We start from the raw sequence: 17,496 nt of genomic DNA on the forward strand, positions 1-17,496 counted from the left end.
TGCCAGGGAGTGGCACCTGAAAGTTTGGGCATTTTTATTAAAAGGCCAACACACAAAAATTCCCTGTGGAGCCACCCACCTTGTGCTCTGGCAGAGGGAGGGTGAAGTGGACTGGAGCTGTGAGAGAAGAATCCAGGACCCAGGACTTGGGGGAAAGAACTCAGAAGACAGACACCCCAAGTTTCCTGGGCTGAGTCATTCCCTCACACAGTGGAGGACATCTTTCCCATATAGACATCTGCCTTGCCTGTGGGAAAGGCAGTTGACACTCGCTATTGGAAAACATCTTGCCCTGAGGCCACTTAGGAGATTAAAAGTAACAATTAGCCTTCAGGCAGAAGCAACTGTCCCATCCTATTGAAAAAACTCTCGCCTGAGGACGACTGCCTGTAGGCAATTCAAGTCGGAATCCTATTAGTCTGTAGACAGAGGAGGTCTCTGGAGGCTTTGAGTCTTTTAACACTGTCCTGCACTAAAGATTGAGAGGTGTAGAGGATTTACCTAATACATAGTCACAAACCCAAACAGATAACCAAAATGAGGAAACAAAGAAACAACCCCAAATGAAAGAACTAACGAATTCTCCAGAAGAAGAGATAAATGAAGCAGAGATAAGGAATTTATCTGAAACAGAGTTCAGAGTAATGATGTTAAAAATGCTCAAAAGTGTGAAAAAAGATACAGTAATTATGAAAAAAAGAACAGTCTGAGATAAAGAATGACATAACACAAATAAAGAACGCACTGGAAGGAATACACAGATTAGGGGAAGCTGAGGATTAAATCAGTGAATTAGAAGACAGAGTTGAAAATATCACTCAATTAGAGAACCAAAAAGAAAAAACAATTAAAAACCAGAAGGACAGCTTAAGGGAGCTGTGGGACAATGTGAAATGTAACAATATTAGAATAGTAAGTGTGCCAGAAGAGGCAGAAAGGGTGAAAGGCATAGAGAAGGTATTTGAAGAAATAAACTCCCTAACCTGGTAAAGGAAAAAGTCACACAAGTTCAGGAGGCACAGAGAACCCCAAACAAGAAGAACCCAAACAGACCCAAGCCCAGACACATCATAATTAAAATGCCAAAAATTAAAGACAAAGAGAGAATCTTAGGGCAGCAAGAGAAAAGAAAACTGTTACCTACAAAGGAGTTCCCATAAGGCTGACACCTATTTCTCATCAGAAACTCTACAGGCCAGAAGGGAATGGCATTAAGCACTCAAGGTAATGGAAAGCAAGGATCTGAGACCAATATCCAGCAAGGCTATCATTCAAAATAGATGGTCAAATAAAGAGCTTTCCAAACAAAAAAAGGCTAAAGGAGTTCATCACCACCAAGCCAGCATTATAAGAAATGCTAAAGGGATTGCTGTAAGGGATTGCTGAGAAGAAGAAACAGAGAGAGAAACCTAGCCATACAGAATTGAAATGGCTATAAATAAGTACCTCTCAATAATAACCCTAAATGTAAATGGATTAAGTGCTCCAATCAAAAGGTGTAGGGTAGCTGAATGGATACAAAAACAAAACCCAACTATATGCTGTCTACCAGAGACCCACCTCAAAACAAAAGACACACACAGGATGAAAGTGAAGGGATGGAAAAAAATTTTCCATGGAAATGGAAAAGAAAAAAAAGCTGGAGTAGCAATACTCATATCTGACAAAATAGACTTTAAAAGCATCATACTAAGCGAAATAAGCTAGTCGGAGAAAGATAAATATCATATGATCTCACTTATTTGTGGAATATAATGAACAACATAAACTAATGAACAAAAATAGTCATAGGAAAAAATATTCTAGAATATAATAAGTAACCCTGTTATTTGCAGATTTTCAATATTTCCTACAACGCTGGTGATATCATACTATGTTAGTACAGTTTTAGTAATATGATTATACTTAAAATCCTTTTATTCTTGAAATATTAATGTATATTGCATGTAATATTATATGTAAGATCATTTTTCTTGAATAACTGGTGTTTATTGCATGTAACATTATCATATTTAAAACTGTTTTTCTTGAAATAATGTTTATTGCATGTAACATTATATTTAAGATCGTTTTTCTTGAAATATTAAGGTTTATTGCATGTAACATTATATTTAAAATCATTTTTCTTGAATTAAAAAAACTGAAAAAAATTACATTAAAACAAAATAAAATAAATTGGTTTTATAATATAATGCAAGATTTATGTCATTTAAAGAAATTGTTATACATACCAGCTTTGTGATAAGGATAATAATCTATAGTCAGTTTTGTAAAAGACAGTTGCATAGCCCCTCCAGTAATACGTCTATTTGACTCTGGGAAAAGAAAAAGATGGATTTGAGAGAAAGTGAGAAGAGTATTAAGCAAATATCAGAAACACTTAATTTGCCACACCTACAGTACAAGCAGTAATAACTGTCTCTCTGTTGTCATAAATAATACATTAAGGATTTTAGGAAATGCAATTCAATCTAATAAGTATTAAGCCCCAATCATTTGCAAGGTACTAGGCTTAAAAATGAGGATGCAATCAACTTTTATATTTATAGCCCTAACCACATGTCAAGCATTGTTTTAAATACTTTAGGTATACTTACTCTTTTGCTTTTCATAACAACCCTATAAGATAGGTACTGTTATTAGTAGTATGCCCATTTTCTAAATAAAGAAATTAAGACACAAAAAAGTTAAGTAAAACAGGCCAATGTCATACAGCCAATATGTGTAGAGTTGGTTTTGAACCAGGAAATATTTACTACTACACTATACCATCTTTTCTCTTACTGAAGAAGAAACTGAGTCTATTAGGTTGCGTAAGTTGTCCAAGATCACATAGCTAAATTAAGGTCAGAAGTACCTAAGTTAGTGTAACTTCAACACAAAAAATCAAATCTTAAAATAGCATGGACAAATCAAATACAAATTAAGACACAAGCTATGTATACACTCTCTACATTCACTTGATAACTCTAATTTATTTCAACTAGCAGAATTTCTGGTACAGACTTACAACCACAGGCATTTCCCCAAACCTGAAGATCTGCATATATTATTGCCTGTTACCAGACAGCTGAGGGCACTTTAATCTACATGTTATTGCCTCCTGTTGGCCAAACAAAAAAAAGCCCTGGATCAGGAGATAGACAGAACTTAGCTACTACAGCTAAGCTTCCTCTGGCTCCCCCATGGATTACAAATTTGTATTATATTTCTAGTCTCTCTATTAATTTACACGCAGCGCCTTCTCCAGATTCCTGAACCCTTCTAGATGCTGGAGAAAGACCCCGGCATTAAGACATGGTCTTCTACCTCTCTGAGAACTTCTTAGAAAACTCTGAGAAGTTGACTGAAGCACCTGGAGGTTTCTTCTTGTGCTCCTCCCAGAAAGTTTGCACAAAGCAAGCATATGATGACATTTTCCCTCTCAGCTTCTTAGGATCTCCTTTTCCTCAGCAAGCACAGTCACCCAGTGCCCGCCAACTCCCACTTGCCCAGGTGCTGTTTCTATGGAGCTCAATGTACTGCAATCTATAATGTTTAGCATTACACCTTTCATGGTTATGACCAGTTATCTTATAGCACATACTACATAATAAAAATGATAAATAATCCATTTTTATAGTAAATTCTAGAAAAACCAAAATAGTTTAAAATAAGCAGCTTTAGTTACCTTTTTCTTTAGCATGAATATCATCACATATGTGTAGGTCTAGATGAGAAATCACTAAATGATGGGAGGTTTCTTTGACATCGAAGTCATTGAACAGTTTCACAATTGCATCATTTAGATCAGGAGCATTTGAAGCCTGGGGTGACTTCACTTGCTGCGTAGATGGGGCTGCTGTGGAGCTCTAAAAGGTTCAATACTGCCTTAGCACTGCAGGTTAAACACTTGCAATTCCCACACAAGAAAACTTAAATATTCTTAGGAATAGTGATAAAAAAAATAAGCTAATACATTTTCTTTTGCATCAACTATACACAATTTGAATATGAACCCAAATGCTTTGGTAAATAACTGAATAGTTATATTTACATATTTATAGCCTTTCTTGTCTTAGAAAACATACTTATTAACTATTAAAGGCAATTTATTTATTTGACTATTATTAGTTCTATCTATTAAAGAGAAAAGAAATGTGAGCCCTGTACCATACATCAGCTGTATACTAGTACACTAAGATATATCCTGTAGAAATTAATCACTGCTTTGTAAAAGCACTTGTGTAAGTGCTCTAGTGCCTCTTATAAGATGTGGTGTGTCTTTGAACTTGGATATCTAAAGAAGCTAGAAAGCAGAAGAGACGTAAGAGATTTTAAGTTCGATGAACAAGAATAGATCCAGAGACAAATGGCAGGGGAGGTGGGGGTTAGAGAGCAACCAAAGGACTTGTATGCATGCATAATAGCATATCCAATGGACACAGGCACTGGGGCAGAGGGGGCTTGCCCAGGGTGGGAATGGCTGGGGAGCGGGGAGGGAGTTAATTGGGGAAAAAGAAGACATACGTAAAACTTTAGACAATAATAAAACATTTTAAAAAAGAGATTTTAAGTTCAAAATCCTTTCTCCCCCAAGAGAAAAAACACAGAATATTAGTGAAGTGTATAGATATACTAGTATGTGTACCTCTAATAGCCTAAAACAATTCTGCATACATATTTTGATATGCTATATTAGCCTTAGAACTGTACGTGAAACACCCATGGATGTTTCTCTCTCACATCAATGTTTCTCTTTCTCTCCCTTCCTCTTTCTCTATTATAATCTACTAGTAGCCCATTGCAGGAAGATTCCTGCAATAGGGCTTCCTGCTGCGCTCTCCCCCGCCCCGCCTGCTTCCCTTCCTTCTCCCCTGCCCCACTTGCTTGCTTCTCCACAGCTTCGCTCCCTTCTGCAGCGTTTGGCTTCTTTCTATGCTGTCTTGATATGCAAATTAACCGCCATCTTGGTTTGGTTAATTTGCATACTCGCCCTGACTGGCTGGTGGGTGTGGCTTGGGCATAGTGAAGGTGCGGTCAATTTTCATATTACTCTTTTATTAGGTAGGTAGGATTTCACATAAACAAAACAACTAACCATTCTGATTTTTAAACCATTTACAGGTAGAGTTTTTGTTCCTGTTAACTTAATAGCATACCTGTGTAGGTTCAGAAGCCATACTCTTCCTTTGCTCTGTTGATTTTTCTATTGCTTCACTAAGAGATTTTGCATATTGTACCATAGCCTTCAACTGAGAATCCGTCAAGACCCATAATAAGTCATCCAATATTAGAACTAACTTTGTTGCAATGACGTTGCAGTCCTTTAACTGTCAAAAAAAAAAAATTGATTCATAAAATGAGGTCAAGAAATAGAACTTATAATGTACTTTTATTTTTTAAATTTTTGAATAGAAATATGGATCCTGTTATTCATCAAATATTTAATGAGTTCTAAAAGTATGGAAAAAACATTTCTTAGTATTAGCAATACAGTGGTAAAAAAAAGACTGACAAATTCCTGTACCTAAATAGGTAAAAGTTATATAGGTATGAGTACCTAAATAATTTAATTTTGCACTTAAAGGTAATAAATCATTTAATTACCTATGTTAATTTTAATTCTAGTATAAAAAGGGGCATTAAAATTCATTAAAAACTAAAATGCTATTTTAACCATATATTCTAAAAATTTTTTTTCCAATTTAATTTAGTATAGTAATTAATGTCCGGTGATACAATACATGTTGTTGAGACATTAAGCCATGGTTAAAATAAGTCATTACTCTGTCATTAGATTCCATCATAATCCATAGTGGACTTGCAACTTCTTACATCCTTAAGTACCAATCTTCCCTATTTATCTTAATTACCAGTCATATCTTAATAACCTTCGAAAGCTAGTAGTTTTGGTTACTGTTTACTTACTCTTGAGCGATTCGATAGGAGAAATAAAATGTTAAAACTGTTAATGTTCAACAGTTATTTGGCAACTGAGAAATCTACTCAATTATAAAAAATAAAAATCTAAGTATTAAATCCAGAGGACTGAAAAATGTTATTATAGTAGGTTTCTTCAAATATTGGTTTAGGCACTATATTTTCTTTTACTTTGCAATGTTTTAATATGCCAATATTTTGCTTAAAAATCATTTCAAGTTTCCCGTCAATTCCAATAGTTATCACATGAATCACAAAGGAAACCCTGTTAACTTACTCTTCTTTTAAGTGTGACTCTGATTTTTGATTGGTTGGTTATTAATCGAACAGGAGCACACATAATTTCAAGATGTGAACTTTGGGTAGCATCTGCCTCTATTCGAATCATCTGCCAATTTATTTCTTTAAATGTCAAAACCTAAAGAGAACACAGAGATTGGCTTCACTTACTCATACAAAACATAATGTGAAAAATGTAGATTAAAAAAAAAAAAGAAATAGAAATGTATCTCTTCACTAATTTTCATGACATTCTCGACAGTCACTATGATTTTATTTTTTGAAATTGTATTCTTCCAGCAAATTCAGTAACACATCTTCATAATTATAGTCATCATCGGTAAAGTTGTTAATACTTTTATTCTAAGTAATTTAATTTTACTATAAAGTACAAAGATCATTTGAATCATGGGACCAAGAATTTAAATGACATATTTTAGTTTGGTAAATGTAAAACTCAATTCTGAGTACCTGTGAAGTTAAAATAGGATTATTAGCTCTGGGTTGAAAAATTACAATAAAGATATTAAAATATGAATATTTAATAATGAGTAAGATTAAAACAAAGATAAATATAGCTATAAAGCAAATCTAGTAGTATGTGAATCTAGGTTACCATAAGAAGTAATTATTTTAAACATACTCTTTTATTTATCATTGACTAAAGTAATTTTTAAGCCAACAACAACAAAAAATCTTTACCTCTCCTCTCTGTGGATCTTGGATACGAGTAAATCTTAAATCTCCATGCTCCCAGTTTGCATTCACGCTATAGATCCGTAGCTGGGAAAGTTCAAAGGATGCATTGAAGGCTTTTGCTCCAATGCGTATGACAATGGAATTTACAGAAACAGTGATTCCCTCAACTACTTTTTCAGCAAAGCTGTATTCACTGGAAAACAAAATATAATGTGCTAAAGCCAAAAAGTCATTAAAAGAAAAAGAGTTATCTGTTAATATTCTCAAACATGTACACAAACTATTATAATATTTATTCATTTTGGCTTAAAAAAACAAATTTTTGTTAAAACAATAGCCAAGCCTGGTAACATTTAAGTTATAAAAATGCTCTTCTCAAAATGATAAAAAAGATTTTTAAAATTGGAGGTTAGTTCCTAAATTAAATTATTAATATCAGCATCTCAAAAGTATCAGTCCAGACAGCAGGCATCTATAACAAATAAGAGAGCTGAATTCTTGACACAAAGAAGGATGAAGGAGCCAGTGAAATGTAATTTCATAATTTCGGAATAAGGTTAAAAAAGTTCACATTCTCTAATTCAGCAAATACTTATTGAGCATCTACTATATGAACAACACTGGCACATATGGAAAACTAAAATATAGTTATGGCATTATAAGGGCTCACAAGTTACTTGGGGAGGAAATAAAACACCCTAGTAACTAAAACATGAGGCAATTTGTAATTGTTTTTTAAAAAGGGAATCATCAGTACATTTGGTAGAGGAAGTAATTGCTTATAACTAGGAAGAAATATATCCAGGAAAAAAAGATGAAGTTTCCAAAGGGAGAGATGGGAAGGAAGGGAAACCCTGGAATGGAGAAAGCGTGAGCAAAGGCACAGGTAAGTAGGAGAGCAGAGGTTATAAGAATGTTAAGTAGTACAGTATAACTAGAATATAAACTATCAATATATTTTGGCTGGAGGGAAGGTAAAAGTTTGCCCAACTAGTATATTGTTTCCATGGTCATCAATCAATATGACTATTATTCCTAAATCTATGTCTTCATCCAGATCTGGAACTTCAGACTGTAAAATTCAAATGTCCCCTGGGGAGCAAAATTGGCCTCAACTGAAAACCAATGAGTAAAATGAAAATTTTTCTGATAAAACTAAGTCACAAAATTATAGGCTTTTATCTAAATCCAATTTGTAAGCATTCTTTACTTAGTGAATTTTATAATAATCCAAAAGGTCTATAATTTTTTAGGCATCAATTTAACTCTTAAGTATCATAAAAGCTCCTTTGATGCATAGAATAAATGATATTCATCTGACTTATAGAATGCCTAAGCTGTTCTGCTTTCATTTTCTGCTACTGCTCTGCCTTTGATTGATCATTACTATTTAAATATCAAGAAAAATAAGATGAATACTAGTAAAAGAGGCTAAATTCAATTCTGCTACTTTTGTAATGTATAATGTATACTAAAACTGTACAATGTGTGATGGGAAAAGTGACTGGAATAGAGACTGTCTGAGGTTAGTGGATTTTAGTTTATGTTCCCTTACTACAAATAATAGAGATGATTATAGGTAAAAATAAAGTGAAAAAGAAAACACAAAACAATGAATGCATAAATCAACCAATGATTCAACCAATGGAACAACAAATCAACAAGGAAAAAAAATAGAGATGACTCTTGGAAAGAATTCCCTTTGCCAGTCATACAGATTAATGGAAATATTAGCTTACCTCTGTCCTGAAGCAGTTGCAATTGGTGATGGGCCATTAGGGTTTCGTGGTTCTTCACATGTACTCATTTCCATTATTACTTTATCTAAGGACTAATAGAAATGCATTAAAACTGTAAGCAATTAGGTATTTTATTTTATGTATATTATAAAAATATTTAAGACTATATCTTCTTTCATTTCTTTATGAGCTAAGTAAATATTAAGTGAAAGGAGTCATCTTAAGTGCTACTCTAAGGCCTAAAGAGACAAGTATCAAAACAGAAGACAATGTACTCAGTCCTTTCTCAAGGCACTTACTATATGGTGGGAAAATTGTGTGTTTTACAGGAGCCTAAGTGAAAAACAATAAGAAGTAGCCATATACTGCTGAGAAAATCATATTTTATACAAGTGCAATTTCTAATACTAGAATGTGTTAATATTAAAAGCTACAAGCTTAGATAAATGTTTATTTCTGAAGCAATTCAGAACTCACCAAACAGATGGGATGTGTTTTCAGTTTTGTCCATGGGATCTGAAAAAAAGAAGTTTCTTTCTTTAAAATGAATCATTAAAAAGATGTAAAACAGTAACCAACACAGTTTCTTTCTTAATATAGTGACAGATATACCAAATTGTATCAGATGACTTCTTTCTTAAATTGCAAAATAAAATGAGCAATTCATTCATACTCTTAAAATTAGATGTGTCTATCCTATATAATAAAAGGCTAATATGCAAAAGGACCAAACAGCCGAACAACTGAACAACCGAATAACCGGTCACCATGACGTGTGATGACCACCAGGGAACGTGCGCGGAACATGGCAGGCATCAGCTGTGGTGGGATGGTGGAGCAGGTGAGCAGGGGCGCCAGACCAAGGTGGGGTGCCAGTCGCTGTCATCGGGGAAAGCCTCTGGTGGTTACGGAAAATTCTTTGCTCCTTCGCGCCACAGTCCTGCCTGGTGCTTGCACCTGCCACAGGCGCTGGCCCCGCTTGCACCCACTGCTGGCACCAGAGCCTCCGCTCACACCCACTGCTGGTGCTCGGCACCGGCCCCCATCACCCGGCGCCATCAGCGGGTACAAGTGGTGGCTGCCGGCCCCGATCACCCATCAAGGTTTCTCCACCTCCCCCTGCTCCTGAGGGGTGATCGGGGCAGCAGTTGCTGCTCACACCTGCTGACTGTGCCAGCCCCGCTCGCACCCACTGCTGGCACCGGCCCCAATCGCTCTGCACCTTCAGCGGGTGCGAGTGGGGCCGGCACCATCAGCGTGTGGAACGCGGTGGTGGCAGGAGCGGGCTGCCGGCAAACAGGGGACTGGGGGGGCCGTGGCAGATAGGCCAAGACCCGCCCCCATGCCCACCGCAGCCTCGCGGCCCACAGTTCCTTTCAAGGTGCACAAATTTGACATAAAGACTACTCATATGTTTAATCATCATTTTAAATAAAAATTTCAGGTTGTCTGAAATATCTTCTTTTCCCAACCCTTAAAACACATTTTAATTTCATAATTTAGTTAAGACTTCCGAGAAAAGCATAATCAGTATTTTGTTCACTTAACCATTTTTTATATTCTACAATTCTGACCAATCTTTTTATAGATATTCAAGACAAATACAGAAGTGAGGCCATTGCTATAAAATGTAGGCAATATCAAATAAATATTATTCAAACATAACTTGCACTAAAATACCAAGTCATTGGAGATATTTGGGTTTAAGGAGGTTAGAACAAAAAAATTAAAGGAGACTAACTTTTTTCCTACTATTTTCTCCTTGGTGCCCAATTTTAATTTTATGAAACAAATTAGCATTCACTATTTCCACTGAGCAGACTTGAAAACTAGGCCTACTCTTTAAAAACTAGAAGTGATATGACATTAGTGTCAAAGCAAGTAGAAATAAGTTTAAATTAGTAGTAATAATAACAAAAGACAACTTTAAAATCCTCAAAATAATAAACAAGTGAGAAAAAGAGATTAAACTTCAAATAAAAATATACAGATTAAGAAACTTATCAGTCCTTATGTCTTCATTTAAAATAAAGTGATTACTTATCACAAATTTAAACTGTCACATTTGACAACAAAAAATCTTTGAATATTTTACTAATAAATTCCCAATAATTTTATTTAATGTTAATAACATTAAATGTTTTAAAAATTAAAATCTATAATTTAGTAATTAATATGTTAGTATATGACTAAATTCATAAGGCACATATTCATGTAATTATTTAGACTAGGGCATGGGGAACATCTGGCTGATGGGCTGAGTAAGGCATGCAAAATCATTTCGTCTGGCCCTGCCAAGGCATTAGGGGTGAGTTAACTAAATGTTTGACCAAATATAGCAGGCTAATTTTTGATCATTTTGTATGACCCTCGAATGATGTTATAAATATCCAAATGGCCCTTGGCAGAAAAAGTTCCCCACCCCTGATTTAGACAAAGGTATTTGTCTTTTTAAACCATGTTAATAAAAATGCTTCTTTATAGAATTATCTAAAGCAAAATACTTATTTTAAAATATAGGGATGAAATAAAAAAAGAAAATGCTTTTCACACATATCAAAATCTCACCCTAATAGATGCTTTATTACAAAAAACTTTGTTGATAGCAAGCCATGTTGGCAAATCCAACATATTCTGGAGCACCTCTTCATCCAACTCCAAATTCTTCAGTTCACCTTCTCCTTTAAGGGTACTTAGATTTATCTTGTCAGGAGATAAATTTTTAGTAAATCTGAAAGAGAATATATATTGACATTTATTTTAGCATCCGTTATGGTAGAGTCATTCTTGCAAATATACAGAGCATTTAAAATGTAATAGCAGCACTAAGAAACCCAAAATTGCAGTGACAAGCTCTACTTTAATCCATGTTTTTCAACATAGTTTTTTTTTGTTTTCATCTCTGTTGTCTGTAGCTCTATTACAGAAAACCTAGTATTTTTGTCATACATTTAAATCATATACCCATATGTAATCAAACTGTGGTTCTCCCTGTCTTGCAAATTTATGAGTATTTACTGAGTATCCATTGTTTAACAGGCACTATGAAAGGCAGTGCATATCACATTTTGTTCACTTTGCTATACACTACATCACAAGAGGGAATATTCCTATTCCACTAACCAACCTACAAGGAAGGTTAGGAAAAATGGGACTCTTTAGAAGTAGGAATAGCAGCAGTAGTTGCCACCGTTCATTTTCTTTTTTCCTAATTTATTTTTTAAATAATTTTTTTATTTTCAATTACAGTTGATATACAATATTATATTAGTTTCACATGTGCAACCCAGTGACTAGACATTTATACAACTTATAAAGTGATCACCCTGATAAATCTAGTACCCATCTAACACCATACATAGTTATTAACCCTTTGCACTCGCTTGCTTTTTTCTCGATTCCTTTATTCTAATGCTAACCGTGTCGAGTCACACTCGACATCCGAGTGCAAAAGGTTAAAAAAACAGTGACCCGGTGCATGAAATTTGTGCACATTAAAAGGGGATTGATTAATTAGAGGAAATATTTTAATATTGCTACTTACCCTTTCTCTATAATAGAAGTGTCAGAGATGAAAGAAAATTAGTAAAATGTATATGAAAATCTTCCTCCTGTCAGAGTCTGGGGCTCACCACGGGACCCAGAGTCAAGTCCCCGCCCACCCACGTGTGCCTCGAAATCGCGCGAGATCCAGACCCAGCCGGCCCACCCCCATTGAGCTAGATCCAGACCCCGTCAAGACCCGCTGGGGTGGGAGGTACGGCCTGAGGTCCCCCGTCAAGACCTGCCAGGCGGAGGGTGCAGCCTGAGGTCTCCCGTCAAGCTCCACCGGGTGGGAGACGTGGCCTGGGGTCCCCTGTCAAGCCCTGCCGGGCAGAGGGTGAAGCCTGAGGTCCCACATCAAGCCCTGCCAGGCAGGGGCGTGGCCTAAGGTCCCGCAACCTGGCACCAGGGCAGGGGGCGCGGCCTGAGGTCCCCTGCCCCAGCCCAGCACCATGCAGCCTCAGGTCCCTGCTGATTGCTCGTTAAGGCTCGTTTCGGGAACTCGGCCTCTGCTGTGGGTGCAGCCATCTTGTGTTACGGAATCCCTGTCTCCACTGTGAGCGCAGCCATCTTGTTATGGCGTGATGGTCAATTTGCATATTCACTCTTTATTAGATAGGATTATTGACTATATTCTCTATGCTGTAATTTATAAGACAGGCCGTTTGTATGGAAAATCCACTGGAAACAGCTTGGGTGGGCCAGAAGTTGGATGGGGTGGGGCGAACATTGTTAGCCAGATTGATGGAGACTCAAATATGGCTCCCCTCTGCTGGCTCTGTGAGGGGAGGGCTCAGCAAAGAAACAATGGTCTCTGCCAGCACTTCTGTAGGTACAGGAGAAAGCTAGAATGTCCCTGGTGCTTTTGAGCTGCTGCCCCAGCACTAGTGCTCAGAGCAAGTGAGTACAAGTAAGTCCACGTTAGCACTCCTTTTATTTTTATTGATTGATTAATTTTAGGGAAAGAAAGGAAGGGAGGGAGGTAGAAAGAGAAGAAGAGAAAGAAACATCAATTTGTTGTTCTACTTATTTATGCATTAATTGGTTAATTCTTATATGCCCTCACTGGGGATCACCCTGACAGGGTGATCACTTTATAAGTTACATAAAGTTTAGTGTTTGAGGGCCATACTCTAACCAACTGAGCTCCCCAGCCAGGGATGGCACTCCTTTTAGAATCATCCAGTGCTTCCCAGCTTTAGAAACTGACCCAGATCATTATAGGAATAAATTATAGTACACACTAGAGGCCCAGTGCACGACAGTCGTGCACTGGAGGAGGGGGGGTTCCCTCAGCCCGGCCTGTGCCCTCTCGCAGTCTGAGACCCCTTGCTCCTTACCACCCAATCCCTCTTGCAGTCCAAGGCTCTCGCAGTCTGGGACCCCTCGCTCCTTACCGCCCACCTGCAGCAGAGGTGGGAAAGGCTCCTGCCACCACCACTGCACTCGCCAGCCATGTACCCGGCTTCTGGCTGAGCGGTGCTCCCTCTGTGGGAGCGCACTGACCACCAGGGGGCAGCTCCTGCATTGAGCATCTTCCCCCTGGTGGTCAGTTTGTGTCATAGCGACCAGTCTTCCGCCGTTCGGTCCATTTGTATATTAGGATTTTTATTACATAGGATATTTTGTTCTAAAATGTCTCTGAGGTAGGAAATTATGCAACTCTATTTAGCAAACGATGTTGGTGTTCTCTATGTGAGACTCGGGTTTACTGTATACCAGGCTCTTTGCAGGCATGCACTACTACCTCATCTAATTCCCAAAATTACCCATTAGGGTAAATACTACTTTTATCCCCACTTATTGCATGAGTAAACATAATGTTATATAATGCTTAAAGAAACCCCAAAATATATAAAATTGCTAATTTCACACAGCAATTACTTTACAAAAGTGAAACGATATACAAAATTTACTGGCTAACAAGAGTTACTAGCTAGTCTTTTACCTTTTTCTGAAATTAAATAAAGTAGCAAAATGTACTGTGTTTTCACATGCCCTACACACCAACAAGAATATCAATCAATATGCACATGCTTCTCCATTTATGTTAAACCAGAATTCTTGAGCGATATTTTATCTATATTCATATCTTCTCACGGAATGTCAACTGAGAAATACAAAGTTCATATCTAACCCATATTTGACCAATAATGCTGTGTTATAATGCTTAACTATCAATCATATTTAGTTTAATACTATGAAGTTTCCTGATAGCCCAGCATTCCTAATTATTCAGAAACTAGTAGCTCATCGCGCAATATCACACACAGCAGGCTGCCCGCTGCTTCCACGGGAGCCGGTGGGAACCGCAGCACACCGCCGGGAGCTGCACTGCTTCTACGGGAGCCGTGCGGCTTCTGCGGGAGGTGGGAGGGAGCCGTACTGCCTCCACGGGAGGCGGGAGGGACCCACATTCATCCCGCGGGAGGCGGGAGGGAGCCGCGCTGTCTCCAGGGGAGCCGGGAGGGACCTGCGCCAATTCCGCGGGAGGCGGGAAGGAGCCGCGCTGCTTCCACAGGAGGCGAGCCTGCTGTCGCCTCTCCGGGCCTGCGCTCGGCCACGGAGGCTGTGGGCCGGCCCCCCTGTCCCTGTCCGCTCCGGCTCCTGGGGGCCAGCCCGAGCCAGGCGCAGTGACGAAGCAAGCATTCCACCAGGCTGCTCACACTGCCCGCTCTCAGCGGCCATCCCCCTGGGACTGGGGGACTCTGGTGGGGCTGAGAGGACTGGGCGCCGCCACCTTTGTGACGGAGTGATGGTTAATTTGCATATTACCCTTTTATTAGATAGGATGACCTACCACTTCCTTAAGGCAGAACATTAGAGCTAGAAGGGAACATTCAATAAGAACTAATTGCGGGGAGAACCAAGATGGCGCCATAGGTTAAACACCTAACCTGCAGCCGGGCACAACAATTTCAAAAATACAACTAGAGGTCAGAACGGACATCGTCCAGAACCACAGGAAAGTTGGTGGACTGAAATGCCCACAGCTGGGGGGAAGGAGAAGGCCACGGGGACAGTCGGGGAAGCCGTAAAAGCCTAAGGTATGGAGAAACGGGCGGAGACACGAGCACACGCGCCTGCGGGGAGGATGGAACTGGAGAGGAAGGGGCGGCTGATGACCTGGCCGGCGTTCACTGGCAGGAAGGAGATAAAGGCTCCGGAGTGCGCTGAGCGCCGGCTCCGATTGCACTGAACCCCATTCCGGGCGAAACCCTGGGAAACTCACTCACTTTCGCAACTCCGCCGCCCCCGCAGGCCGCCCGGCCCGGGATGCTGGGGACGCCGCCGCAGCGGCGGCGCCCGGAGCCCGGCGGCCTCCCAGCACCCGTCCCCGCCGCGCAGCCCCCGCGCGCCTGGTGCCGCGGGCCGCGCGCCCCGCACATCGGACAGAGGCCCGGACGCCCTCTCCGTGCACCTCCCGGCGGCGCTAGACTTCAGTAGAGTTGACTGAATTCAAGGGATTAAGAAGTACAAATTGGGGGGACGCCGCGGCGGCGACGCCCGGAACGCGGCGATGGCGGCGCCTGGAGCTCGGCGGCCGCCCAGCGCCCGTCCCCGCCGCGCGGCCCTCGCGCGCCTGGTTCCGCGGGACGCGCGCACCGCGCACCGGACGGAGGCCCAGGCGCCCTTTCCGTGCACCTCCCGGCGGCGCTAGACTTCAGTAGAGTTGACTGAAATGAAGGGATTAAGAAGTACAAATTGGGAAGTTTGAAAAAGATGGCGGCGGAGGTTAAAGGCTGTTCTGTTGCCTCGCACCCAGCGAAATCGGAGGGGATGAGGTGTGGAGGCGCGTGGGTCTGGCTGGTGGCGGGGGAAAGGGGCTTTTGTTCTAAACCTAGGGGAAATTAGCTCTCCATCACCCTGAAATCCATCTTCTGGCGAACCGCGGGAGACCCAGATGCCTGCGGGGAGAGGCGGGACTCTTGCGGAGGTGCGCCCAGCAATCAGTGTTTGCTGCGCTGGAGTGCGGAACGAGGGGACTTAGATACGTGGAAGGCAGAAGGACCAGACTCACAGCCATCGCGGCTCGCCGCACCATGGCCTGTTGGCGCCCTGAGACCCCGCCCCGCCCTGGGACCCGCCCTGCACGTATTGAAGACCTGCCCCGCAAGTCTTGCAGGCACACCTGCGCCCCAAGCAACGGCTTATGCATGTGGGTGGCCTGCCCTCTGGCAGCGGACCAGATGAACTGCTGTTCTAGTCGGACTGCTCCAGGGCCACTCAGACAGGAGGAAGAAACTACAGTTTTTGCTGTAATCCTTGCTGAGTGCCTAAGGCAGTAGCTGATCTACACCCCATTGGAGACCCAGAAACGAGGGCATCTAGTGGTCTGTGGGAGATGACACCAGATTTCAACCACGTGCATAAGGGACACATTCAACAGGAATATTCAGTGAGCGCCAAAGCTTTGCTGCACCAAGACCCGGCCCATAAACATGTCTCCTGCACAGCAACTCTTCCTTTATAGACAAAGAGAGCCCCCCCAGTGACACCAACAACAATCAAGACTTAACTATACAAAGGAGGACCAAGATGGAGGCATAGGGCGGAAGCCTGATTGTTGCCTACCACAACAACTTTGAGACTTCGACAAGAGAGCAGAGCAGACACCATCCAAGACCACCATAGGGCTGGCTGAGTAGATGCTCTACAACTAGAATAAAAGAGTGGTATGTGGGATGATGCTGATGCCGGTGACCCAAAGACCACACTTTAAGAACTACGGCTCAGGCGACACAAAAGAACTATGTCTCAGGCGATACAACAGCGGCCTGGAACGTGCTCGGCGCAGTTCCCCCGGCGGTCTCCGGCTGAGGGGACGGCTCCACTGGCAGCCAAGCACGGACAGACGAGCCCCTATGAGACATGGGGTGGGAGACTCCGCGCTTGCTGACCTCCAAGAATCTCAACGCCCCGGAAGCGGCCAGGTGCGCATGCTCGGCGACCGGCCACCGATGCAGACCCAAGGGCCGACGCAGCGACGCCAGACCGGCCCACCGCCATGCACCGGGCGCACCGGAGCTTCGCCGAGCCGCCGCCCGACGTGTTCTGCAGCAGCCATACTGGAGCTCTGGAAGGATGGCCAGGGGAATTGCTGAGGGGGGATTGACCGGCAGGAATTGGGATCGGGAAGACGGGGCCCCGCTGAGACCCGGGTGCGGGCGGGGTTGCGCGCCTCTGGGCTAGGGTGTGGTCACACGCCTCTGGGTATAAGTGAGGCCTCACGTCCCTGGGTCTAGGTGAGGCCACATGCCCCTGGGTCCAGGTGAGGCCGGACTCCGGGTCCGGGTGAGGCCATGTGCCCCTG

The 17,496-nt window shown here is 41.3% G+C and overlaps 1 protein-coding gene across 5 annotated transcripts in view; it reads right to left on the bottom strand.

Annotated features, from left to right (window-relative positions):
* Positions 1-17,496, bottom strand: part of BLTP3B (bridge-like lipid transfer protein family member 3B) — a 78,314-nt gene that overhangs the window by 32,640 nt on the left and 28,178 nt on the right. For all 5 annotated transcript variants that reach the window (XM_008144778.3, XM_028150264.2, XM_028150267.2 and 2 more), the window contains exons 2-9: positions 11,208-11,370; positions 9,117-9,155; positions 8,640-8,731; positions 6,904-7,093; positions 6,200-6,340; positions 5,142-5,312; positions 3,671-3,851; positions 2,232-2,315 (exon numbers count right to left, since the gene is read on the bottom strand). In XM_008144778.3, the coding sequence (XP_008143000.2) occupies positions 2,232-2,315; positions 3,671-3,851; positions 5,142-5,312; positions 6,200-6,340; positions 6,904-7,093; positions 8,640-8,731; positions 9,117-9,155; positions 11,208-11,370 (1,061 nt within the window). The remainder of the gene's footprint in view (positions 1-2,231; positions 2,316-3,670; positions 3,852-5,141; positions 5,313-6,199; positions 6,341-6,903; positions 7,094-8,639; positions 8,732-9,116; positions 9,156-11,207; positions 11,371-17,496) is intronic.

The sequence above is a fragment of the Eptesicus fuscus genome, chromosome 7 (assembly GCF_027574615.1).
Source record: "Eptesicus fuscus isolate TK198812 chromosome 7, DD_ASM_mEF_20220401, whole genome shotgun sequence".
NCBI classification, from domain to species: Eukaryota; Metazoa; Chordata; class Mammalia; order Chiroptera; family Vespertilionidae; genus Eptesicus; species Eptesicus fuscus.